The following is a 27,603-nucleotide window of genomic DNA, read 5'->3' as shown; positions in this document are numbered from 1 at the left end:
TAAGAAATGTTAGTTGGATTCTCAAAATAAGGTCTCAGGTTAATTCATGTTTATGAGATTTTTTACATTTTGTTGTACTCCATAAAATATGTCTGTAAATACTCACTGTTAAACGTCGGAAGCGTGTACGTGACTTAAAATCGGCGGTTGCTAACAAGTGGCTGTTGACGTAGTTCGTTTAAAGCATTATGTTAGCTCTATAATTCTAGCAATCGCATTTACGCTTCAACTCAATCCCATAGTTTCTTGTTGAAGGAAACCCTTGCAAGGCCTACTTCGCATCGGCCCACCAAATCCGTCTTCATTGCACCACTCGATTAATCAGGAATATATTTGTCAGATTAATTGATCGCTCAGGTGCTGCATCACAAGGAGCCTCTATCCAAGAAATGGACTCTCCTCACTTGCTCTCTCATTCCCCACTGTGTCACAATGCAAATGAACAAGCTCCCCTCTCTCCCCCTCCATACTCCCAACCTCTCCTCACTCCACACCCCCCGCCCCCCCTTCCTCCTCATGTTCCGAATCCGGCCTCCAATTTGTTCCACTTCCCCATACCTCATTGTTCAAAATGACACTTTTACATTTTATGGTGAACCAATTATTCTGTCTTACACAGTCCGCTGGCTCTGCAATCCAACCTGCCCGGATCAACTGGGGAGCGGGGTGGTGGTGGTGGTGGTGGGGGGGGAGGAGGTGGTCGGGTATGCGGAGAGAGAGAAAAGAGAGAAAGCGGAAGAAAGGGAAAAAAGACAACTAATAGTACCTCTTGCTGACATATCCACGGGGATGGGCAGGGGAGCTGGAAACTGAGAAGTTAGCGAAGGGAGAGGGTGGAGGCTGGAGGAGAGGTCAGGAGAGGGAAACAACACAGGTGGATGCTGATGCTGCGGAGAGGTGTGCGGGGCGTGAGAGTGAAGTGGATGTAGACAAAGGAGGATTTAATTGAATGATAAAGTGGTGCAGATAGAGTGAAAAGAGCGGAGGGAGAGAAGGGATAAATCACAGCAGGGATAAATAAAGAAGACGGAGCGCCGGGTTCCCCACCAGCTGTAATGTATGCCTGAGGATGAGCGGGAGGGTGTGTGTGGGACATTAAAAGAAAGGGAGACAAGAGAGTGAGAGCAGCGGAACGGAGGAGTGCGAGGAGCCGGAGGAAAGGAGGGATGGACAGGATATGCCGGGGAGAGGGCGAGGGAGGGAACTAGTGAACATGCGGAGAGAGGAAAAGGCAAGCAGCGTTTTTTACCTGTGAAGAGCCTGAGGGGGAAGGAGATAGGAGGAGGGATGGAAGTGTAGCTGCATGAAAACAGCGTGCAAAAAGATTTAAGGAAAGGATGGGGCGGGTCAGATGTATAATGCCTGGGGCAGGTGGGTGGAGAGAGAAGGAGAGAGGTGGAGGAGTGCGTGTTTTATGTTCTCTATGCAGTACAGCTGCAAACACCGATTATTTTTATATTCTTGATTTATGCATAGAATGTTTATTTATCCGTCGTTCAGTCTTTTAAAGCAAATAAATCAGGGAAAATATATGATTAAATAGTGATGAATAGCTGCTTGTTTTGTCAGAAAAAACTATTGAAATCTCAAAAATATTTAATCTAATATGATATATGTGACTGGATTTTAGCACTGCTCTCTCCATTTGATTAAATGATGATTCAGAAAGGCCTGACGTGAAGTGATTTGATTCTGCAGATCCACTTATATTAAATAAATAGCTATAATGTATTGACACACAATAAAAGCAAAAAAAAAGTTAAAAGGAAGTAAAGTAAAAAAAAACTGTTCTCCGAGCATTTAAATAAAAAAAACACAAATAAAGAATTAAAACCAAATAAGCACAACTATACCATTTATAACAAATAACCATAGTTAAAAAAAAAAGTTTAAAGGTCCCATGTCATGGCCATTTCTACTGATCATAATTCCATTGTTGAGGTATACTAGAATAGATTTACATTGCGCAATTTTCCAAACTCACATTGGTTTCTCATACAGCATCTCTGTATAGTATGTGTATTCACTCTCTGTCCTAAACGGCTTGTTGGAGCTCCTGCCCCCCCCTCCCCTCCCTGTGAGCCCAGTGGCCGTCTGCGAGACAGCGAGACACAGCGAAACCCAGCCCAAAACACACACACACCCGCAGCCTGGCTGGGAGTTTGTGTGTGTGCTCAGGCTGAGTTCCGTGGTGTCTCGCTGTCTCGCCGACCCCACACCAGTGAGCCAGCTCACAGTGTCCCACTCCTCGCAGCAGCGAGCCTCGCAACGTCCCGCCGAGTGTGTGTGTGACGAAACGGCTCCGCGGACGTAACGTAACGGCTCCGCGGATTGGTTCATTTGGTTACGTTACGTCACTATACCCAAATACGTCACTATGGAAAAAGAGAAATCTCCAACGAGGCGTTCTGGGGCAGCATAGACAGGTATTTTCTGTGTTAGAGTTTTACTCGCTACAGGGTGTATTTTGAGGGTTTGTGACTCTGCAGACCGTTTACATGCATAAAAAGCTACATAACACACAAGGGGACGGGTAATAACCAGAAAAGCATGACATGGGACCTTTAACACTTAAAATAATTTATATCTGATTATTACATTTGTTTAAGTCTTTTGATCGAGATTGATTGAGTCAATGAATAATGGGATATTTATTCTTTCAATTCTTATAACTTATTTTACTTTTTTCTTAGAGGCTTGACTCGATAATCCAAATCGGATTCACTACATTCTATTTAATTCAAAAAGTCATAAATCCCTTTTTTCAACCTGCGACCTGTTCACAAGTGGGTCTATGTTTGTGGGATTGATCACTGGCATAACAACCCCCCCTAATAGACCATATAAAGCTCCCTGTTTGTTAAACGGTTTCCTCAAAACAAAAATGTCGCCCATGAGTAAAAAAAACTCCTGCTGTCAGTAAAAGAAAGCATAACAAATTTAGCAGTGTCTGTAGTTGCTATAAGGGGACCTAAAACAATTAAAAACACATCATAAAATGTTATACTAGCACAGCTGCAGTGGCGTACTGTGACAGAAATAAAGAGGGGATGGTTGAGATGGAGTTAGAGGAGGCCATGAATAAGATGGATTGGGGCCAGGCAACGTGAAAAATACTAGACGAGAGAATAGAATGGAAACAGTGAACCATTGGGCGCCATAGAGCATGATGCTGGACAGAAACATGCATAAAAAGACCCATATATAGCTGTCTGAACTTTTCTACTAACTACATTATTGAACTCTTTGCTGCTGTGCCAAAATATGCCAAAAAGAAAGATACAATCTTAGAAAAACTTTCAAACTTTACAGGAAATTGGCGAGCCACCAGGGTGATGACATTTATTCTGTTTCTTTTCAAAGGTTCCGTTTGGGTTCCATTTGATCCTCTGTATGTCAGCAGGATTATGGAAAAAGTACTGGCTCGATATTTATGCAAGTTAGAAGAAGGAGTTGCATGGGCCATGGAAGAAACCATAACATGTGGGAGCAAATTACTTAATCCCAGGCAGATACACTTATTTTTCACTTCTTTAAACTTTGAATAGGGCAGGGCAGTCATTCACGTAATCGTACTTTACTAGAGTGCCCTTCTATTTACGTTAATTGTAGCTTTATCAATTATTATAGTTGATTTCAATTGTATATTTGACCTACTAATTCATTTATATTAGGGCATTATGATTCTAAAGTCAAACAAATATTTTTTTTCCAGTGGTGGATTAAGTCGACATGCCTGTGCATGGCATAAAAGAAAAAGAAAAGAAAAAAGTTGATACAGTTTTCTTTTTCATCATCGTAATTGAATGTGCCTTATGAGTTTATGACTCATAAACTTAGAATGAGTTAGCATTTTAGCACCTCTGGGTTTCATCATCTCAAAGTCAATGGTTTTCTGAATGAGATTATCAAACTGAACAAAAAATGAAAAGTAATCGTACACGTGCGTTTGCCACTTCTGCAATATTCCAAAACCCAATGAAAAACTCCCATTGCATTTAGTTCCAAAACTCTATAAATATCGCAAATTAACCCAATCAAAACTCACGAGGAGAGAGATATTTCATAATAATTCATTAGCCAATCAGCTTATCTGTCTTACCTGTGGTGAAATGTCTGAGGCAGGGTGGGTGGGGAGGTGGAGGGGGTGGCCAGGCCGGGTGAGTAAGGATGATACGGCGTCTTCTTCAGCGCCTGGATCAGGTTGTGTCTGTACTCGGGATCTATGGACCACAGAGAGCCTTTGCCTATGCTCTGAAAGAAAGAGAGAGATGAGAGAGACGTTATTGGAAGTGCCGGTGGGCCCCTCAAAGCACAAACACAAACACAGCGCGGCACACGGATGTCAGCCAACAAGTCCAAAGCCCAAACACAAGCTCAAAGTCCGGAGCCTTATTTACCAAACCACCTGTACACACACAGCAGTTATTCCCATATTCCCAAAGGAACATAACACTCGGAGGAATGAAAATGAACACATCCTCAATGCCACCGTGCTCAATATTTTCCAATCCTCTGCCTCTCCTCGGAAAATAAATCTGGAGGCTTTTTTCTGGTTAAGACACAGGGAAACTCTTTAACTTTTTTTCACTCCAGAGGCGATGATGATGCGTATTTTTAGATCAAAGCAGCTTTCCCCCTCACCTAATGAAGCTGTCGGCTCGCAATCTGAGTGAAACCAGCCTATAGATTACAGCGGAGGGAGGGATCTGGATGAAAATACATCCCCTGTCTCCATCTCTCACTGCACTTTCATCTGCCTTGTCATCTGAACGTGGCGAAATCTGGAGTTTGTGTACGGCAGACGCTGAGAATTGCAGGGGGGGGGGGGGGAATTAAATATAAAATGAAATTGGCTCATGTTCAGCTCACTTTGTAGTGCTCTGTGATATGATACGGGTACAGGCTACAGGGTGGGGAGGTGTCATGATGGCAGGCTTCTGATTTCCACAAATACTGCAAGAAATATTTGAAGAGGGAAACGTCAGATGTGCCAGATACACACCTTTAATGCTATCCACATCAGAGGATCAGTCACCAAAATTATAAAAAACACTCACTTATCTCTAGTAGTGTCTTGCCATGCAGCTCATTTCAGTTTACTAAGCCCTAAGAGTTTTTAGATGTTTTTGCCACATTTTAAAAGCTCATAATTAATATTGTTAAGCCCTATTTGCACAGGATTAGGGATAGAAATTATGTAATTGTTACCAATACCAGTGAAACTCTACAGTTTTCCATTCAAATTTTATTCAACAGGAACATTTTTAAATTAGCGGCTGATAACAGCCAACAGCTCACCTACTGCCGTTTTCAACACTGATATAATGTTCAGAGAGCATAATCAGGGGAAAAATAGTGTGAGTTCCATGGATCGACTACGTACCAAAAGTATTGCTTCTTGTGACACCCCTAGTGCTTCTATTAATAATTGCATAGGTCGTGTTATGTTGTCCTGTGTGAATGTGGATGAGTAATTCCTAAAACACATGAGGTCGCTTGTTAACAAGTGTGAAAGGGTTTTAGTCAGGATAATTCACTGACCTCATCGTAAGCTGTTTTCTTTGGAACCACTTCAAAGCATAGCTCCTACATTAGACTATTGGGGGACACCATTTCTGTGAAGAAATGTTACTGTTTCTCTGGTAAATTCTTTAGTAAATCATGAAAAAATTTGCCAAATTAGAACAATATTTAAAGAAAATAAACATTAGCAGATGTTGTTTTTTAGGCTTTCCCTCAATATCATGTTAATCATCTTGTGACAATTCAAGTTTATTCATATCAACATTATTTAGGAGCAACTTTCAAGTGATCACATGTTTGAGGAGAGACAACCAATCAGAGATGTATTTCACCTATTTTAAAACAAACCTTACATTTTCTCAGACCTTATCTTTTTCTATTAATGTTGTTATTATTTACATTTTTCAAGTTCATAATGTGTGAAATCTTTAATATGCCCAGCAGCGAGTTAAACACACCATAAACAACAATCTATACATCTCGGATGTCTAAACAGGGATGAAAGGAATGTTTGCACCCTGAAGGAACATAAGAAAAAGCCTCTGTAACATTATATCAAATGTGTTTTGACGATAACAACTTGAGAAAGAAGCAGCTTCAAATAGAGGCTAATGTTTCAGAAGGTGTTTGCATTAATTAGTTTCTATACTGCAGCCCCAAAGACCCCAGAAAAACAAATGTCAGAGATGTAAGCTTAAATACATTTTTTAGTCAGAAGAGATTAAACACATTTGCTTTTATTCTTGTAAGCAGGGCTAATAGTGAAACGTTTTGTTTAGAAATGTCCAATTGTAAGTCCTCAATTTGATACGATAACAGGCCACGACCCCCAGGTAAACTGCACTAATGTGTTACAATGACTTCTATTAAAGTATTGTATTCAACTTTTGACAGGAAGTGCTCACAACCTGTTCTTCTAAATCGAAAGAACCTGAAATATTGTTTATTAAACAAAGTACAAAACTGACAGTTTAACTGCAAAGGACAAAAAAACGTGCGTGTCAAAAATAAAATGTAAAATACACATTTTGAACTTTAGTATTTACAAACACTAGTGTTTTGATAATCCTCAAAACACTTGATTTTAATCTTTAAATGTCAAGTTACATTTTTGACATTTAGAATTTAATTAAAAAAAAATATATCTTTCTGCTATCTCGAACTTTTTTGAATTCTCAAACTTTCAGACTTTATTTTCAAAATATAAAAAGCAAAGGAAAAGTTCCTTTCTTTGACTCTTTTCTTCTTACGTCTGGCAGAAATGAAAGTTTGACTTTACTCAGCACATTCTGACTTTATTCTTGATATAAAATAAATTCTCCTCTGAATCATTTTTGGACATTTAAACTTTAATTTCCAAATAAGAAATGTTTTCTTCACTAAAGAAATATTAATATTATTTATTTTTTGTTTAATACATTCCTCTACATACTATAGGACAATACACACTGTCCTTTCTCTAATGGCATGCAGAGCCTCTGTGGTCAGTGTCTCTCGGCGTGTCCCCTGATCCCAGGATGTCCAGTGAATCAGTCAGACCTGTGCTCCCTCTTACTACACCATGTGACCTTGTAAGAACGCGAGGAGCTAATGGCATGTGTGCGCACTGTTGATTTGTTTCCCCCCCGCTGAGATCTTTGCATTAGTATGTGAGCGGTGTTGAACACGGGCCATATGTGCCGTGTTTTGCCTGGTGTGTATGTGTGTGTGAAGAGGGGTGAGTGTGTGTATGGCAAGTTCCCTAGGGAGTGTGATATTACCCAGCGTGGTGTGCTCCTGGGAGTGCTTCTATTACTGCCAGCAACGCCTCTCCTGGAGAGCATGATATTACACACACATACACTCGCTCCCACAGAGGTGACCCCCACTGGGCCAAATTTCCCCTCACACCTCCAGCCCGACAGCCGTTTGTGTATATATATTTATATATGTGTGTGTGTGTGTGTGTGTGTGTGTGTGGCAGCATGCCAGCCAGATTAAATCAATGCTTTCTGCAAAATCTCTGTCTGCCGGGGCCCATTCCTCCCAACCAGACAGCCAATCATAAAGCGAGATGTGTAGACCCCCCTCATGTCGATAGGCCAATCATAGGGTACGGCTCACAGGAAGGGTCTGTCACCTGGGTTATAGTGGTCGCCTTGGCAACAGGCATCATCTGGGCTTGGAAACGAGAGGAGGGGAAATTTCATTTTCTCGCAAATTCGCAAAGTTGGGAAAAGGCAGCATGTCTCGAAATCGATTATCACGAAAAGTATTTCAGGTCAGAGATTGGTTTCAAGTTTTCGGAGGGGTTCAACTTTGATACACAGTTTTTTTATTCTTGTATCTTGCAGCAGGTGATAGAGGACCCTGGTTTTCACTTTGACCTGAAACTGTGTTTATTTCCTCCCTCCATCCTCTGATCCCAGCTGCTTTCACTCCTCAGCTACGAGCACTATTTTCTGGATGATAGGTTTTTTTGTGCATGCTGGAAAATAGTCACATCTCTCTACCATTTGCAGATAAAGAGCAGGATTACACAACAAATAATCCACAAGTCGAAACCCCTACTTCAAGAAATATCTCACAGTGTGAAACCAGTACAGCATTAATCTTCAAATCATAATTTTAAGCGATATTAAACTTAAACTCAACGTAATTATATGCATCTGTGTCACTACACAAGTAAGTAGTAGTTGCGATCAAGAAAGCAGCACATTCTGAAACGAGTTGGTGTTATAAAACTGCACAATCCTGAGCAAATGCACAGATATTTTCATGATGGAGAAAACACATACTGCCCTGGACACGTCATAGTGTGAGTAAAAGACAAAAGGGGAAGAAAGAGGAGACAAAGGCGGAGGGGGAGAGGTGGAGAGAGAGAGAGAGTGAGTGTGTGTTGCCAACATCTGTTTCCTGTGTTATATAAGCTGTGGGGGCTGGTCTCCAATGGAAATGGGAGATATTAAAAAGTCCTGCTGCCACTGACCCCGCTAGTAACACTACACTACTGCTACTGCATTCCTATCTGCACCATTATCTTCTCACATATACATTTACCACACATCAAAATGTATTTCATTTCTTGAAATGTGTAAGGTCGGTTCATTTCAGAAAACACAATTCACAGAAATATATAAAAAAGCTGTACTTAAACTAATAAAATGTTCATATTATCACTAACTATATTTTGTGAATTTAGCAAATACTTTATTGTATAGTTTAATGAGCTGAAGGACTGGTTTGCCATTTTTGAAAATACACTTTCTTGCCGAGTTATATGAGAAGATTGATACTACTGTACGCTACATACAGTATGAAGCTAATGCTAGTTAGCTTAACTTAGCATAAAGATTGAAACGGGGTAAACTAAAGCTTATCAATTAACACATTATATATATTTTTTTAATGCATACAAAAACAATAACTAGACTTTTGGGTTTTTAAATTAATATTAAGACAACAAAAACAAAACACATTACTGAACTGAATTAGTGTTTACACATTTAAGAGTCTTGCTAGCAGCTTTCCGGAGATTCCAGGCTTTAGGCTAGGCAATGCTAACTGTGTAACAGCAGTTGTTCATTTTTATTTGTAATGGTAACAATGGCATTATCATCCACCTCTCAGCAAAAAAACTAATAAGCACATTTCCCAACATGTTGAACTCCTTTAAAGAATCCATATTGTTCTTGAGTAAAACTTTAAAAATGAATGCTACTTACAGGTTTTGCTTGTGAGCCTAAAGCCTGCTTTTCCTATTTTGCTGTGCTATCAATAAGCCACACTGTTGCACAGATTGGTGTGTTGCTTTATTACAATGACCACAGTATTGTAGTCTAGTTTTGTCAATCCCACAAACACTGCTATTGTGCTGTATATAATCAATAAGCACCAAAGCTGTATTAATCCACAGCTGAAAATAGATCCAAACAAAGTCCCAAATGTTTGCTAGCAACAACACTTTTTGTAAAATGTTACTTTGTATTTTCCACCTGGAACTAATGGGCTTCAGGCTCAGTGCCATAGACATAATATGAAAGTCAGTATCGAGAGATAGATTCATTGTTGGTTTTGTCCTATTTGATGATAATATGAAAACACATCTCCTCAATCAACCGCTTTACCTCCCACCAGCAAAACTACAGCTTAAAATAGTTTCATCATAATCAGCACTGGCATCCATATACTGTAGAGACCCATTTAAACGGTTCATATTGGCCATTACGAGAGGAGAAAGTAAATTTTGTTTTCCACTCCGCACTGAAATGAGATTAAAAAAGATGTATGATGCACAGAGCGCTCGGAGCTGCCACTCTCTGTGCAGAGGAACACGCCAGGCATCAGCGTAAGAGGCTTTGTTGTCCAGTGCATTTCATCATGTGCAATATAACTTAACCTACCCTACCAATCTAAAGTATTACAGCTGCCTATAATTTCTATGATGGACATCCACAGTCGGAGTAAAAGCATCAAACCTGGGTTGTGTTTAATCCATATTAACCCACTGTGATACTGGGATCCATCTTTACTTACGGAACAGAAACAGATAAACAGAGGATTAATAACATGGCGTGGACCAGATACATGTCTGAACACCAATTAGGATATTCAGTACATTTGAACAAAAACAATATGAGGTCTGTTGGGAAATTAAGCGTGAGAGAGATGAGAATTACAGCAAATGTTCTGAGAGATCTATTTGAAGAAGAAGAATAAGGGGGGGCGGGATATTTCTTCTGATAAAGTTGCTTAATACAGGCCATTTCTGTTCTCGTCGAAGGCCATTTGACAACAAAGAGAGAACGGGAAAGTTGAGTGGGAAAGTTACACGATGGTTGGACAAAATTATATATTTATAGAAAAACGGGGCGGGTTATGTGTGGACATTTCTCCTACAGGTGTTACGGATCGACTTTCCTTCCACAATGTACCAAAACCCAGGTGGTTCTAATTTAAGCTATATTTGCCCTAGTTTGTGCTTCTCCTGTATGTATTTATACATTACCGTCTTTTACATTGGATTTGACCATCCAGTCACACATATAGGTCTTCCTCAAAGTAAAGCACAAGGCAAACTTCCAAAAATGTTTCGGGTAATTTGCCAACACTGACGGTATGTAACAATTCCCAAGACACTCAAAAACATTTAGTCCGGTTCCGATCTCACAATGTTTGTCAAATAAACTTCAATCCAAAACTGGAATATAATCAGAAATGTAAAAGTCTCAAATGTAAAAACACTGATTACATGAGAGGCACAAACTGGACCAAATCCAATGTATTTAACTCCCAAAGCATCTACGATAAGCTGTCACTTAGCAATTAATTTCAGTCAACTCCTCTGGGTTTCTGAGCCTCCCGAGCGTGTCATGGTGGCATAGTTTACACGTCCATGAAACACTTCTGTCGAAACAACCAGTCTTATAGATTTTTAAATAGTTTCCCTTTGGCTACACTGAACAAATGGTATTTGACAACAAATATTGTCGTCTCATGATTTAAATGACAATAGTTGAAGATCGTAAATCTAACTGGCAGTAAATATTGATAGCTTCCAAAAACAGTATTAACTGATTTTCTGGCTACTTAAAAAGGCAGAACAAGAACACAGGTCTGACATATAAACTCTTCATACATTTGATATGGCAAACATGTAAGCAAACGATTGGCTGTACCAATCCAGCACACAATGCAACATTAGCATTTATTTAGTTTTTCCTTTTATCTCCGTTTTGGTTCCCACCTCCTCCAAAAGGGAAATAAGGCATTTTAGCTTCTAAATGTTCCAAATCATTCTCTGTTTGCAGTTTGGAGCACGGCAGGTAGCGTATTCTGGGTTAATCATAGCTCTTTCTCTAAACTAAACTTCCCTGCTGCAGCTGAAAATGTTAAAACTGAACCAAAACAACAAGCTGAAAGGTGCTAAAAAGTTTGATAGAAATGCCAGATCAGGTGGACTCTCTGTGATTTTGTCCCCATGGGTGTTCCCTTTCATATTGCAAATAGTAAATTACTTTTTTTATTGTCAAAATATTGATTAATGCAGCTTAAAAAAAGTGTGCCTACAAAAAATGGTAGCTTCTAGCTAACCAAAGTGCTGCAGCATTATAGCTGGATATCTCTTACGTTTTTATTAATTTCATCCCTAAAAAATGGTGGGTTGAGCGAATATAACAATATTATTTCAGCATAATGTTATACAACTGGATATCGTCTTAGATTTAGCAAATTGTAATATGTAAAATACTAAGATAATGTGTTTTCTTTCTCTTTTTTGAAAGACCGCATAACAGTGAAAGGATGTCATTTTCTGAACTGACTAGACTGTCGACACCCATTATGTCCACACTAATAATGATTATTTATAAAAATCTCATTGTGTAAACATTTTGTGAACACGATCACAGCAAAAATATTATGATATTTAATTTCATGCCTGCCCTAGATGCAAGTTTTAATTGAAACAGTTTTGATTTATGGAAAATGGCTGACAAAGATTTATTTTAACACTCGAACCGCCAACGGGTACATTTTACCCCCAGCTGTTTCTTGATTGTATGTAACTTTGTTTTGTCAGTGACTTTTCCTGAAAGTGTGTTATGTAGATAGATAGATAGATAGATAGATAGATATATAGATAGATAGATAGATAGATAGATAGATAGATAGATAGATAGATAGATAGAGATAGAGAGAGAGAGATAGAGAGACACTTTTAGCGAAATGTTATACTTCATGCTATCTGCACACTAGATATCATATGAAAGCTGAGATTCCACAGATTCTATTGGTATAAGTTTCATCAATGTGCGATCAAAACTCATTGATAACCCTGTGTTCTAGTATGACAAATAAAAGAACATTGTACCTTGAATATCAATGCATTCTAATAGCGGGTACATTTGACCCGTTGGCGGTTTTAGGTATACAGCGACCCCTGGCGGAAAAGCCCACAAGCATTTGCCTAATTTCTCATTCATTAATATTTATTTTTTGTGATCCTGTCATTAGAGTCTTTGTTAATTGTATGCAAGTATTCTTCCGCATGCATTCTACAACTCAAAACAAACCAAAAAGTTAACCTTAAGATGTACCATGTGTATTTTGAGCAAACACAGTAAATGATATTCATTTTTGCAGATACATCAGCTGCAGCGACCTGCTGATGAATGAGCGTTAAAAAACAACAACACCTGAGGCAAAGACAAATCAAAGCTCACTCTAGACGCTACAGTTCATAACACTGCGAGTTAAAACGCGAAAAAGTATCAAGGGCGCCTCTCATGTGAGCGGGGCAAGGTTAAGTTAGAGGTGACACACTTAAGTGTAGCACCGAGAGACTTCATAGCGAGTCTTAGATTACAAAACCGCCTGTTGTCTCTCCTCTGATTTCATAAGAGGCTTTGAGAAATATATCACTGCGCGAGTGTGTGTGTATGTGTGTGTGTGTGTGTGTGTGTGTGTGTGTGTGTGTGTGTGTGTGTGTGTGTGTGTGTGTGTGTGTGTGTGTGTGTGTGTGTGTGTGTGTGTGTGTGTGTGTGTGTGTGTGTGGTTACGACACTGATCTTCAGCACTGATCCAGAAGTCTGAGGGCAACAACACTTGTCATTAAAGGCATGTCATTCTGCACAGGGGAAGAATCCTGTTAGTAAACAAAGCCATGGCAACCGTGGAACGCACACTCTCTCACGCTCTCTCCCGCAACTTTGCCCTCACACACACACACACACTCACACACACACTCACATGAACTGAGCAGTGAGCCTATTCTAAACTAGTCCCCCATCTTGTCATCTGCCTGGATATGACCCAGAAATACAGTGACTGGAACAAATAGGCCACTGTCATATTAATCTCCACCTCTGTAAATTGATGGAAATATGATTTGGTGCGTTTACCGTCTCCCTGCTTCCACCTCTTTCTATGTGTGTATATCTATCACTCACTACGATAACTTGAGCTACGCATAATCCAACATTAAAAAAAAAAAATCTCAGACGCCGTAATTGCACGCTCAAATCAAATAGACACAAACAGGTAAAGGAAAAAGCCAGAGCCGGGGGGGGGTTGGGTGGAGAAGAAGAAGCATGCACATGATATTCTAAGTAAAAAGCTTTGAATGGCAGAGTCTGACTGAAATTACAGAGATTCTGTAATTGCAGCTTCAGATAAAGCACGGCGCTTGGCAGGTAGAGTAGGAGTCTGCAGAGATGTGCCCTCATTTCCACACCGTGCATGTGTGTGTGAGTCCTTTTTGAGCATTCATGCATGCTTGAGAGTGTGTGTGTGTGTGTGTGTGCGTGTGTGTGTGTGTGCAAGAGAGAAAAAGGGGAATAGGTTTGAAGGGTTAATTAGCGTGCTGTCTTAAACGGTGTGCAGCGACAGGAAGACAAGACAGGCTGTCCTTGCCAAAATCACCTCTACACAAGCTGCTGCACACACACACACACACACGTACATAAATGCATATAACACAGAATGAGGACATGCACTAATTCTCCCCCACTCAGCACCTCAGTGCCCATCTAAAGCTCATATACACTTGCACACACACACACCTAAGTCAGTAAAGCCAAATCAGTTTTCCCGTTGCTACAGCAACAGCATACTTTTATGTCAACTGCAACCTAGTTACTATGGCGATATGTATACAAGAGAAACTCTGCAGCGTTGTAGTCAAGGGCCAGATGACAGCATAGCGTGAGGGTGTGTTCACACAACTATTTTGACACACACACACACACACACACACACACACACACACACACACACACACACACACACACACACACACACACACACACACACACACACACACACACACACACACACACACACACACACACACACACACACACACACACACACACACACACACACACACACACACACACACACACACACACACACACACACGGTTCACACGCTGGTCAAGGAAAGCATAAAGAGCTCTCATATCCTCCGGTATAATCTCAATCAGCTAAACTCGCAAAGCCAGCATTGATCCTCGCTGTTTGTGTCCCCCCCCCCCCCCCCCCACAAACCCCCAACACCCCCGGGCAAGAGGAAATCTAAAGTCTGCTGGCATCTGTGTTATTAAATCCTCCAGTATTAATTTTGCACTAATTGAGTGAGAGATTCATTCCCCGTTTACCGGGAGTATTTAATGGAGGGCAAATCTGGATAGGGGAGCCGGTATAAAAGACTGTATCAAGACTTAAATCAAAAGCGAAACGCTGTTCCCACTGGGGGAGCGCACAACGTCTGAGTGAAAGAGAACTATGAAAGCAGAGATCATCAACTATTGATAAGGCCGAATCTGGTACAGCTGTAGACAAAATACAGAATATGTTTGACTTCAAGTTGGATATGCCTGCAAACCGCTGATAACTGTCTGGCTGTGAAACAACTTATAAGCACACATGATAGAGTGACTAATGGGAGGTATTTACCATATGGCTGAAGCATATTTCAATAATGTTGAAAATATGATAATGAAAAGCAATTTTTCAAAAATATCCCTGCTTTGGTTTGAATTGGGGCAATGTTTGAAATGTTCTATATTTGAGGACGGACTATCAAAAATGACCTTTCACAATACAAAAAAAAACCCTACACAATAACAATTAAATAACAAATGAATCAATATTAGGCATATTTAAATCAGACATAATTTATATTGATGTTTTGATTACATTTAATGAAATTAAAAGGGAATTTTATGCTAATTTCAGATTCATAGTTGTATTCTGTGCCTCTACTGTGACGTGTTAAGATGCTTTAATGTTCAAAAAGCTCTTTATTTTTCTCATACTGCCTGTGCTGCAGCACCTCTTTTCACCCTCTGTCTGAAACCAGGGCCCAGTCTGCTCTGATTGGTTACAGTAGCTGGCCGGCTGGGGATTTTAGCCTTTGCAGACCATTTACATGCACAAAAACGTATATGACACAGTACAGGTAAGGGAAAACCCTAAAAAGCAACTCTTTAAAAAGATCACCTATTATGCAAAATCCACTTTTTCATGTCTTTTATACATAAAAATATGTCCCCTCTGTGAAAGAGATTCTGAATGTTTCAGATTTTGGCCACTTTATGATGTCATAACGATTTATTGGCTTGTCTAACCATTAGCCAATAACCAACCAAGGTAACCCCCGCCCAATTTATCACCTGAATCTCCTCCTCGAGCACCATTGTGTTCTTTTTAACCAAATATCTCTGAGAGGGGCGTGGGGAGTGGCTCCTTATTTTCATCTAAAGTAACAGACAGAGAATCAGCACTTTTGAAACAGGGCTGAAACAGAGGGGATTATGGGATGCTGCTAGGGCTGTGCAATTAATCGTTTTTTTTTTTTAACCTCGATTACGATTTTGGCTTGCAACGATTACGAAAACAATGTAATCGAAATAAAACGATTATTATTTTTATTAAAAAAAAAAAAAAAATTTAATTTTTTTTTTTTTCTGTTGAATTATACTTAAAGTTCAGGGTAATCAACTGTTAAAAACATACTGTTCACTTTTTTTTTTTCAATATATGGATGTTTTCAAAGTAAATGGATAATCGTTTTTAATAATCGTGATATCAATTATTGACCAAAAATAATCGTGATTATGATTTTTGCCATAATCGCACAGCCCTAGATGCTGCAATGATCTGTTTGGTATTTCGAGCCAAACACTTCAGAAACATGTTTTGTATATATCTGAGACCTGTAATATATTGATGAAAAACAGTATAATAGGGGACCTTTAATACCTAAGATTTTAGAATCATGTTGTTGATTACATCCTTTGTTCCAAGATGGCCTAATTGTGCCACTGACAAATATGCTATCGGTATTTAATTTCATATTTTACTTGGAAGTCATCTTCAAAGAGTCCATTTAGAAGACAGATCAAATAGCTCATATACTGTAATAACTTAATTACCTGGATACTTGGAACTGGGTAATAATTAAATAATTTCACATCAAAAGTGGCCTTGTTTAGTGAGAAGTGTTCTACATTTGCTGCTCAGTTAGCGTTAGCTTAGCTGCTGCTCAGTCCTGTACTCGCTATCTTTTGAAATGTTTACACAATACAGAACTGCTTTGACAATCTTTGGCCAAGCGCTCAGAAATTATGATGCACATTTGGCAAAGAACATTTTGGAATTCAAGTGTGACTGAATCACAAAATTAACATCGACTCCAGCAGATAAGATGTAAAAATGAGGAGCATTAATTCTGCCCTTTACCTTAAGGGGACGCATTTAGGTCACAGGTTTTATTTCTATGTTTTTAAGACGGTTATTATGTCACCGTGGCTGTTTCGGGATCAACCCTTGATCCCGAAACAACAGCTTGTTTTGCTGTTGCTACAAACGCATTATCAATTTAACCAAACAAGCTTTAATAATCAATCGATTCTTGTATAAGGCTGTCATACAAAAGCTTTTGCAAATTGGCAATTTTTTCTGATAAGGTCAGAAAATATATTTAAAAAAAGCAATTGTACAGGACTTTCAGAACATAATTGACCATTATTCGTGGTTAAACACAAGCAATACGTGCCTTTTCCATTTTGTTTTACCTTCACACTAACACAGAAACAGGTTACATAAGTGTTGAGAGAAACATTTTCCAATGGTTGTTTCTTGATTTATTTTGCTGTGTAAATAAAAGATACACACCTTGTGTAGACAAAGATAGAAATTGTTACCATCTATTTTCTCAAATCTTCTACGGGATCATATTTTCGATGTATACATTTTAGGACCTCGAGTACTTTGTTTGGTAATCAAAAAGTACAAGTTAATACCCATACCTAAAGGCGACTTCACTTGATCAGCATAAAACGGCTCTGCGCTGCCATTGCCGTGACCCAACACTAATGCCAACCCTTATCGGTACGGCGGGTTTTTTTCCTCACTTTTTTTAAAACTATTTTTCTTTTTGTATTACTTTTAATAAAGCATATTTTAATATTGTTTTAATATTGTCTGCTTATCTGTATTATTGTGTTGCATTGTTGGAGAAGCCTGTGACCTAAGATTTTCAACGACATAATTACTTGTTAGTATGTTAGTTTGACAATAAAGAACCTTGAACCTTATCATTTGAACCTTGACCTCAATGTCCTCTGACCTTTTGACAGATGTTTAAAGCATCACAAACTATGTACGTAACAATAGAAACAAACATTTACCAACTGTTTTCACAACAAGGCTCTGCGCCCAACCTTGCAGTGACAAAAGAACAAGTTGCGTATCATGTGAAAGCCTACATTTGAGCGGAAATTATCCAACATTTCTCCACACAACTGCAGATGTGTTTACCTGGCTCCGGTCTTTGTCCACCTTCTTGAAGCACTTGTTGAGCGACAGATTGTGGCGCACTGAGTTCTTCCAGCCTGTGGGGGCGCTTGCAAAGTAAGGGAAGTGCTCCAGGATCCAGCCGTAGATATCCTTCACCGGCAGCCGCTTGTTTGGCGCGTCCTCGATGGCCATGAAGATCAGGCAGCTGAAGGAGTACGGCGGTTTTCTGTTGGCTCCCGCCGCCAAGTCGTACGCCGAATGTGCGTCGCCGAGCAAAGCGTCTTCCAGGGAAGGAGACGAGGAGGAGGGCGAGCGCGAGTGCTGACCGTCGGGGTCCTGCAGGGGGGAGACGCTACGAAGCCCCGAGTGGCTGAAGCTGTTGAGGAGGTCGGTGCTCTCGTGGAGCCAGGAGAGGCTGGTGAGCTCCTCGTCCTCAGCCTTGGAGAAGGAGGCGGACAGGGACAGCGAGAGGTCGGCTGCCTCGGCCTCGGATGCTGCCGTGGCGGCGTCCCCTTGTCGGTATGGCGGGCTCATACCCTGCGAGGCACTGGCGCCACTACTGGGGCTTTGGGCCTTCTTACTGGGGGGCATGGTGGGTCCCATCCAGCCCAAGGCTCACTCCTGGAGAGAGGAAAAAGGGTAGGACAGAGGGAAAGAGAAAAAGAGGAAAAAAGAAACAAGGTCAGCTTGTGAAATTCATTTAGCTTTCTCACATAAAGACTTTTTCTTAAAGGCCAAATGGTGGAGACACGCAACAAGATTTTGACCACATTCCCAATTAGGCAGATCTGAGGGGAAAACTATACATCATCGTTTTTCTCTGGGGCTCTATACCCAGTTCCGGCTGGAACGGCACATTTAGTGCTTCATTGGTTGAGGAAACCTTGCCTTGTACGACTACCCTCTAATTACAAGCGTACCAGGAACGTATTGACATTACACGAAGGTTGCAGTCATAACATGTGAACCCTGGTAAAGGTCTAATAGCGCTTTGACATCTCTATAACAGGAAAATATCCAAGGTAGGCGTGCTGAATAAACTTTAACCTGTCCATGACCACATCCTCACAATTAAGACATCTGCCAGAAAAAAAGGAAAGAACAACTTTTAAATTCCTAATCATCAATATTCTCCCAAGATAAGAGCAATGGTGTTCTCGTTAGCAGAGGAAGAGCGGTTATTGACGGGGACAGGGTCCGAGTAACACACACCACGCTCAGAAGGCTCACAGCAAGAACTTTGATTGTCCTCTAGCAGCAGGGACAGCTGTGGGAAGAAGGACCCTCGCCCTGTGTGCACACGTTTAAGAATCTGGACACAAATACACACCCTCGATAGGATGTACCACGCCGACACGCAGAAAGAATATCCTAAATTTGCATGCACACAAATTCGGACAAAAAGGTCCTGACAGGGGTACAAAAAGGTTTCAAGTGTAAAAGCATGAAGGAACACACACACACACACACACACACACACACACACACACACACACACACACACACACACACACACACACACACACAACACACACACACACACACACACACACACACACACACACACACACACACACACACACACACACACACACACACACACACACACACACACACACACACACACACACACACACACACACACACACACACACACACACACACACACACACACACACACACACACACACACACACACACACACACACACACACACACACACACACACACACACACACACACACACACACACACACACACACACACACACACACACACACACACACACACACACACACACACACACACACACACTGCCGTGTTGTGCGATCTTCCTCTAATCCAAGGTGATCATCGGCCGATCTGTCCCCTCACTCTACGCGATTGACTGACAGATGTCACCCCTGGCAACCCGCTGTGCCGTGACAACTGTCAGTTCGCAGCATCTCCGCTCGAAGTGTCACCATGGCAACAGAGCAAAACAACTCTGGTTATGTCTCTCTTCTCTGTGTCTACCTATCCTCCCCCGTCTTTTCACTTTTTCCCTACCACAGCCGATAACTCTGCCTAACAGTGCCTGATAGGCTGGAGAAGGACTGGGCTAAATATAGAAATGTGATATATAGCTGCTGTGCTGCTGCTCCATCCGACTCTCTCCGCCGCGATGGGAAACGCTCAGCAGCGTGTCTTTGATCCCCCCCCCCTCCACTTCCTCCCTTTCTACTCCTCACACTTTCTGACAGCAGGCGCGCTCATTCAACAAGCTGTACCTGTCTGAGGTATGCCGTTGTTGCACCAATATTGACATTGAGCGTAATGAATTCAAATTGCCCCGGCGACGATAGCTGAAAATAGTGAGCGCATAATCAAAGGGATGGGCGAGGGTGTTTGACAGGCTTTTCAAGGTGTGTGTGTCTTTGTATGAGCGTATTCATGCGTGTGTTTGACAGGCTTGTCACGCCGTGTGTGTATGTGTGTGTGTTTCTCTCAGGCAGGAAGTAAGGGCATCGCAGTGACATTGTTCCTGGTAGGAGTCCGCTGGAATGCAGAGATGCTCTCTTTCTCTCCATCTCCTCTTCCTCCTCCTTGTTATGTTGCCATAGCGGCAAGGGGGCCATGAAACATTACGGCTGACAGTAAAGTCATCTCATTTTACTGTTGCTATGACAACAAACTCCTCACTGTTGGTTGGGGCCAGCGCGAACTGCCGCCCAAGCCTCGTGCCGGAGTGTGGTGCAAGTAGATTCATGTGTGTATGTGTGTATGTGTGTGTGTGTGTGCCAGCATGTCTCCCATGGGCACTCATAAAGCTTAACACACTTGCTCAGCCCTAAACAAACTTTCATGCAACTTCTACAGCGGCCCCTCAGGGCCAACTGCTAAAGGACAAAGGCAGATATCGCTCAAGTTCAGACTAAATGATGCCTGCTGCGTGTGTGTGCATGTGTTTGAGTGTGTGCGTGTGTGTGTGTATGTGTGCGTATGTGTGCGTATGTGTGCATGTGTGCGTGTGTGCATGTGTGCGTGTGTGTGCGTGTGTGTGTGTGTGTGTGTGTGTGTGTGAGAAGCATACTCACATTTGTTTGACAGATGGGACTGTGCTATTCTCTCTGTCTTCTTCATTCCCTGGATCTCTTTTGTGTTTGCATGCTTTGTTTTGATTTGTTTTCCTCTCTGTTTGGCATGTCCACATTTGGCTAAGTGTATTTTTCCCGGTGTTTCAGTATGTGTTTGCATCGGACTGTAAGTACACTCTCTGTCTATAAGTACATTCTCCCATCGTAGTGCCTGTGCATACCAATGCGATTTAAAGCAGCTGGAATCTGCACGGTGTTGCTCTCGCTCCCTCTGTGACCCGGGCACCATGCCGGCTCTGTTTGCTCTCTGCACCCTGATAACACAGGCATAAAAAGACAACACTCAATTAGAGTAAATTGCTTTCTCGGTTTGAAACGCTATTCTTTAACACGCTGAGATGAGGTCACTAATAGGCGTACTGGGATCTAAGTCCAGACCAGATCTTATCTAGACCCTGACCTATAGCCAACGTTTTTTACTTTCCCAGAGACCAATGGATTCGTAGAAAATCATCTCAGCCAATCAAATCAATGCTTTCGATAAGCAAATCAGGCAAGATACATACAGGAGGGGAGAGATGAGATGAGTGAAATGAAAAAAAACAAAGGATATTTTTTTTCATTTGGCGCTCTAAAATGGGACAAGTAGACAGTGAAAATGGAAATTTAAATTAGGTATGGACAGACTAACTTCATTCAAGTAATAGATTTAAAATCCTCACAGGACAAACTTACTGCTCTCAGTAAATAAGAGAAAGTGGAGGAATGGTATTTATAAAAGTGAAAGAAAAAGAAAAGGAGAAAATCTGTCAAATGTTTACAATGTTTTGAGATTATTTATAAAAAAAAGTTTGAGTATTTAATATTGAAATTCAGTTAACATTTTTAATTAATTAAATTGTTATTATTAATTATGTATTTCATTTTCTTAAACCAAGGATTTTAAAAGCTCCCTGTTATGTATTTCATTTTTAAATGCAGCTGTTATTTTAACTTGAAAGGAGTTATCATTACAGAAGGATAATTATAATCCCATCAGTTCAAATTGAAAACTGACAATGAATATTGCTGACATTTTATTGCATTGTAATTGATTTAATTTAACTGTCAGTTATTGACATAACTCCTGGCTAATACAGTATATACTGAGTCACTGAATCATAAAGCAAGTTATACATTATAACACTCCTGACCTTTACTAGAGAGCAATTTCTCTAACTCGGAAAACCCTGGTGTCGAGGTAGGTGGTACACTAACGTCAGATTGTTTCTGTTATTATGCCTTCCATGAATATAGGTTTCTCTGACAGGTAACAAAGGCTGGAAATTACCGTGGCAACTGTGTTGAACACTTAAACTTCCTCAGACTCCGCAAGTAAAAATATCCTCTACTCAGAGACATTATTATAACTGACAGCGGAAAATGATAACCTACAACAAATATGCTTCAACGTTTCAATTTGCGCTGTTTTATATTGTTGTATTATTATACTGTCAATCAATCAATTTAAGGAAGTATGCTTGGGCTCTGGGAACCTGTGTTAGGCCTTTTTTTTTTATACATTTTGTTTGACTTCCACCAAACAATTCTGACTCAAAAGACTTATTAATTTTTTTCCAGACCTTTCTACCATAATCACATGGTCTTAACCAATTATGATCTATCCATAGCACATAATGTTGGCTTAGATGTTAAAGGACAATTTCAACGTTTTGGGAAATACGGTAGTCGCTTTCTTTCAGAGTAAGATGAGATGATCGATACCACGGTGCACTTCCCTATGCGTTTGTAACTTCTTCTTTTGTGGTACCTACCACCTCATCAGGAATGATGGTGACGGTGACTTTTTTTTCTAACCTTACACTCTGTTGTTTCTCTCTCTCTCTGTGTGTGTGTGTGTGTGTGTGTGTGTGTGTGTGTGTGTGTGTGTGTGTGTGTGTGTGTGTGTGTGTGTGTGTGTGTGTGTGTGTGTGTGTGTGTGTGTGTGTGTGTGTGTGTGTGTGTGTGTGTGTGTGTGTGTGTGTGTGTGTGTGTGTGTGTGTGTGTGTGTGTGTGTGTGTGTGTGTGTGTGTGTGTGTGTGTGTGTGTGTGTGTGTGTGTGTGTGTGTGTGTGTGTGTGTGTGTGTGTGTGTGTGTGTGTGTGTGTGTGTGTGTGTGTGTGTGTGTGTGTGTGTGTGTGTCTCAAGCCACCACAAGCAGCCAGTTGGCTTACTATAGTCTCCACTGGTTGCCTAGCAACCTCACAAGCAGGGAGTGACTGCACCTGTCCAAGAAATAGTCTGCTACAACAACCCTACGAAAGCACAACTTTCCATTTTTTTACCTTTTGTTAAGTACAAGTTAAGTAAACAAAATATAGTATAAATAATGAATGAGCATATTGGTGCTGGGATAAGACAGCAAGGCTGTTTCCCCGTTTCAAGTCTCTATGCTAAGCAGAGCTAACTGTCTACTAGCTTAATCTTTATCGTATAGACATAAGAGTGGTATTAATCTCTTAACAAGGAATTAAATAAATTAGTCTAGAAAATGCTAGAAATGAACCTAACATTTTGAACATTATATGAAACTACCATTTCCAAGGTCAAGAATGAGCTCTGTTTTTTTACAATTATAGAAATACATTATCACTAAATGAACCAGTAAGAAACATAAATGGGAGACAGAAATTACTGTCTTTTGGCAATCATTGACATGTCAATGAACTGGGATGCGTTATTGGATTGTTTTTTGGTTTGAAAGATTAGTAAATTGGATGACACTTAACCCAGAAAATGAGTTAATGTTACAGAATATCATCGACTTCCAGGTAACCCTGTTGACCTCTGGTCAGCTGGAAACCCTCCAAAGGCTTTACCAGTGAAAGCGGGGGCCACTGGTGTTTACACAGAGGAGAGAAGGTTAGCAAACCCCTCTGAGGGCGGATATGTTGTAGGCTAATTCATGTGCTCTAATTAACAGCGTAATCATCTTACATTGCATTCATGCTCTCGCAGATACGTGTCTAAATCACATGCCACATTTACGTAATCCTCAGAATCTTTATTCCCCGTCGGTGGCTTTTTCTGTCTGACTTGGGGTCGCTTTGTGTTTGCCGGAGCCAGAAAAAAAAATGTCAATACTTAAATTGAACTGTCTGGTGCCTGCTATAATGTTAGTCAAACTGATTTTCCAGAGAAATCCCCAAGTCATCACCGCCAAAAACCACATCAATGCAGAAATATTAAAATAAAACCCAGATATGCCCGTGACACGCTGTCAGCGATGCGTTTATGTTCGGCTCTGGGCCTCGGCGGACTCAAACGACTATTACAACTTTGTCAGTTTGATCGCGACTCGTGACATACGTTGCGTGTCTCATCCTCCCACTCGTCGCTTTCCTGTCAGTCTTCCATATACAGCCCAATAAAGCCGGTGCCATGAAAATAATCCCCCCCTACCCCAGAATGGAGTAGTAATAGTAGTGTAGGAGATAGCGGGCGAAGAATGCAATAGTAGCTGGTAGGAGTTATTACTTTGCAGAGGGGTGAGCTGAACCTTGTGGCTCCTCTGGCCACAGTGATAAAGCACAGAGTCAGATGCACCGAGGCAAAACTAATCTGGAGTTTTGATGACAAAAGGACGACCTTTATCCCTCCTACACATTCGCGGGATGGATGGAAAGGGAGAGGAAGACCAACAGAGGGAAGGAGAAAATGAGAACTCTCTGATAGACGGGGAAATAATAACTTCTGCTATATGTCAACACCAGCTGCATGAGGCCTTGTGATGTTCTCCATTTTCAGCCCGGGAAATCGTCTACACCCCCCCCCCCCCCCCCACCCCCCACCCCCTTCTGTATGTCCTGCTTTTCCCTAACGACAAATGTCAGGATTCCAGGGGGCTTTAAGGAAGCAGAGCCAATCACATCCTATGAGGTCTGGATGTGTCTTCCTTTTTATATCATCCGCAGTGGCAAAGAGTTATGGGATAGAGGTCGGGGGTCAGGGTGTCCCAGAGGACTGCTCATAACCCCCCGGCCCTGGCTGCTGCTCCCAGCTCACACTGTCACACACATGCACACACTTATGAACATGCAGACAAACAGAGAAGCACAGGGTTTCTTTGCTTTTCCTTCCCAAGGTTGATTTGAGTCGGTGCAGAGGAGGGTCATTCACCACTGGGCTGGTTATACTTGAAAAGCTAATATTTGCTCAACTATATTTGACATCATTGTAAATTGAAAAGATTGGACTGTTGATCTGACAAAAACAGTCAGACATTTTCTTTCTCTTTTATAGCAAAAATAAGTTCAGTTGCTAGGAATTATGGACAGGGGCACAACATGTAAAAATCCAGGCCACTCTTTTAAGGCTAAAGACTCCAAACTTATTCGAAGAACCAGCCAAAAAAATGTATTTCAATGTCATGAAGTCTGTGTAAACCGTCACAAATATTTAAAGTTGTAATTTGACTTTTTTCATATAAAGTGGTTAAATGCTATGTTAGGAAATACAATATTGTCGTTTTTGGCTATTTTGTCTTACTGTTCAGACAAAACAAGTACATTTTCTTAATTTGTATTGTTCATATTAATAGAAAAATATACAGTTTCAGTTTTTTTGTAACTTAAGACACACTTTAGTAAAAAACAAATCAGGGTCTATCACAAAAAAAAGGAAATATGTACAAGGCTGTAAATATGTGTGATGTCAATGTCAGCTGTATAATCGGCTCGTCCTCACCCATCACTGCCTGCTATTATAAATCCAAATGTATGATCATATTTCCTCACTGTTTGATAAGGAGCTTTATCAGGGGCAGGGTTGTCTCCCACGGCATTTTTTTTGTTTCTGAGAAAGATCTATCTTGTCATTCCGATCTATCCGTAGGAACGTTAGCTAATGGAGGCGAAACACATTATTCTCTGTGATGTGACGTTTTGTTATTGATTTGAGTAATCCTACAATTTTTTAGCATATTAAACACGGTTTGTTAAATACCAATTGTTTTATTAAAATGTTACAAATTGTCCGAAGTACAAAATGAGCCATAGCTGTCATGTATAGTGTATAAAAAAAAACACAATTACTAGGGCTTATGTTAAAATGGGTCAAGGTCATTGCTTTGCGCCCTAAACATTATAAGTTACAGTACAGAGCCTGTTCTGCTAGAGGATTAAACATTGCCTCTGTGTCTATTGGCAAGCAACTAAGCAGATAATAAGCATATAGTGTACAATATATTTAGGGGAGCTGAGTCCCAGAACTTTCAAATTGAAAAATGATTGCACAAAACGCATCAATGGGGCCGCTGCTCCTGCTGTAAGCACAGCGCTGCACTGTTTTACTAAAGAAAAACGGATGTGCACACAGTAACTAAGAGGCAAAAGCTCTGGGAAAACATGTGTAAAGTATGGTGCAAGGAAATCAAATATTGCCAGTGAATAATTCAAGATGACACGCATACACACACACACAAACACAGCCTCCAAAGTAGGCTAACCAAGAAAGCAAACAGACATTTGCATCAGGCAAACACAGAGTAAGTTTGGTATAATACATCAGCAGCAAGCGATCATGAAGTCACGCTCATCCTCGCTCTTTGAGGATGGCGAACAATCAGACGTACACACACACACACGTGCAGACACACAGGCTGATGTTAGGATACGGACGCTTGAAGGTGACTTGTTTGTGTGCTAGCCTGGAGGTGGTAGAGTACAGGGATAGTGTGTATGTGTGTGTGCGGTGGACTGACTCGGATGGTTAGGTCAAGCTTAAAAAAAAAAGCCCAGGCTCAAGGCTCTAGACTTCCATGATAATGGCGGTGACACACCACATGCAATGACACGTTTGTGCACGCTCGCTCAGTTACTAGCTCGCTCCAATGCTCATTCAGCGAGCCTTTTATTTTCTCAGTCATTCGATTTAGGTCAGGTCAGTGTGTTCTACCGGTGTGGCGTACAACATGTGTTGTTTGTGTTAGAAAGAAACATTAACACCAGCTGTCTTGTTAAAGAGGACATATTATGCTCATTTTCAGGTTGAATAATTGTATTGTGTGTCTCTACTGTGACATGTTTACATGCTTCAATGTTCAAGAAGCTCTTTATTTTTCTCACCAGTGCTGGAGGGAACTTTGGGATGTTAGCCTTTGGAGACCATTTACATGCACAAAAACCTATACACCACACTACAGGAAAGGGAACATCCCCAAATCATTATAGGGCCTGTTTAACTTGTGTATTCAAACAGGCCAGATGTACAAAATTGGGCCCTTCAGCTAAAGACTACATTTTTTCCCAACTGTCCCTGAAGTGTACTGAAGTCTGTTAGTAATGTTTTCCGTTTACTTTAATCTAAAATGTTTCTTTTGCCTAAAATAACTTTTTACAAATGATTAGGAAGTAAAATATTTGACTTTGATTTAAATATTTTAACTGATTAACAATAAATCTTGGCATCAGTAGTTTTAATGATGTATTATAAGCTGCTTAGAGCTTGCTGTTAAACAGATCATAATTCCTTTCCTAATATCTATTTTGTATCGCTGTGAACAACTGTAGGTTTTTTAATTCAACTCTCAATTCTTACCAAAAACAACATTTGTCAAGATAACATTTAATAGTTCATGATAACATTATCATTTTCCTCCACCCAATGCTAATGTGTGGTAGATACAGATGTGTCGACGCATTTTAGTTTAGCTCAATGCAACCTAGGTAAACGTTAGCTTTT

General features: G+C 40.7%; 1 protein-coding gene across 1 annotated transcript in view; it reads right to left on the bottom strand.

Annotated features, from left to right (window-relative positions):
• LOC117498412 (forkhead box protein N3-like) overlaps nucleotides 1–27,603 on the bottom strand; it is a 66,852-nt gene that overhangs the window by 18,728 nt on the left and 20,521 nt on the right. The window contains exons 2-3 of the mRNA XM_034150498.1: nucleotides 17,829–18,428; nucleotides 4,103–4,254 (exon numbers count right to left, since the gene is read on the bottom strand). Coding sequence (XP_034006389.1) covers nucleotides 4,103–4,254; nucleotides 17,829–18,410 — 734 coding nt within the window. The 5' untranslated portion in view covers nucleotides 18,411–18,428. The remainder of the gene's footprint in view (nucleotides 1–4,102; nucleotides 4,255–17,828; nucleotides 18,429–27,603) is intronic.

This window comes from Trematomus bernacchii, unplaced genomic scaffold (assembly GCF_902827165.1).
Source record: "Trematomus bernacchii unplaced genomic scaffold, fTreBer1.1, whole genome shotgun sequence".
Classification (NCBI taxonomy): domain Eukaryota; kingdom Metazoa; phylum Chordata; class Actinopteri; order Perciformes; family Nototheniidae; genus Trematomus; species Trematomus bernacchii.
This window is presented reverse-complemented; position numbering and strand designations above follow the sequence as displayed.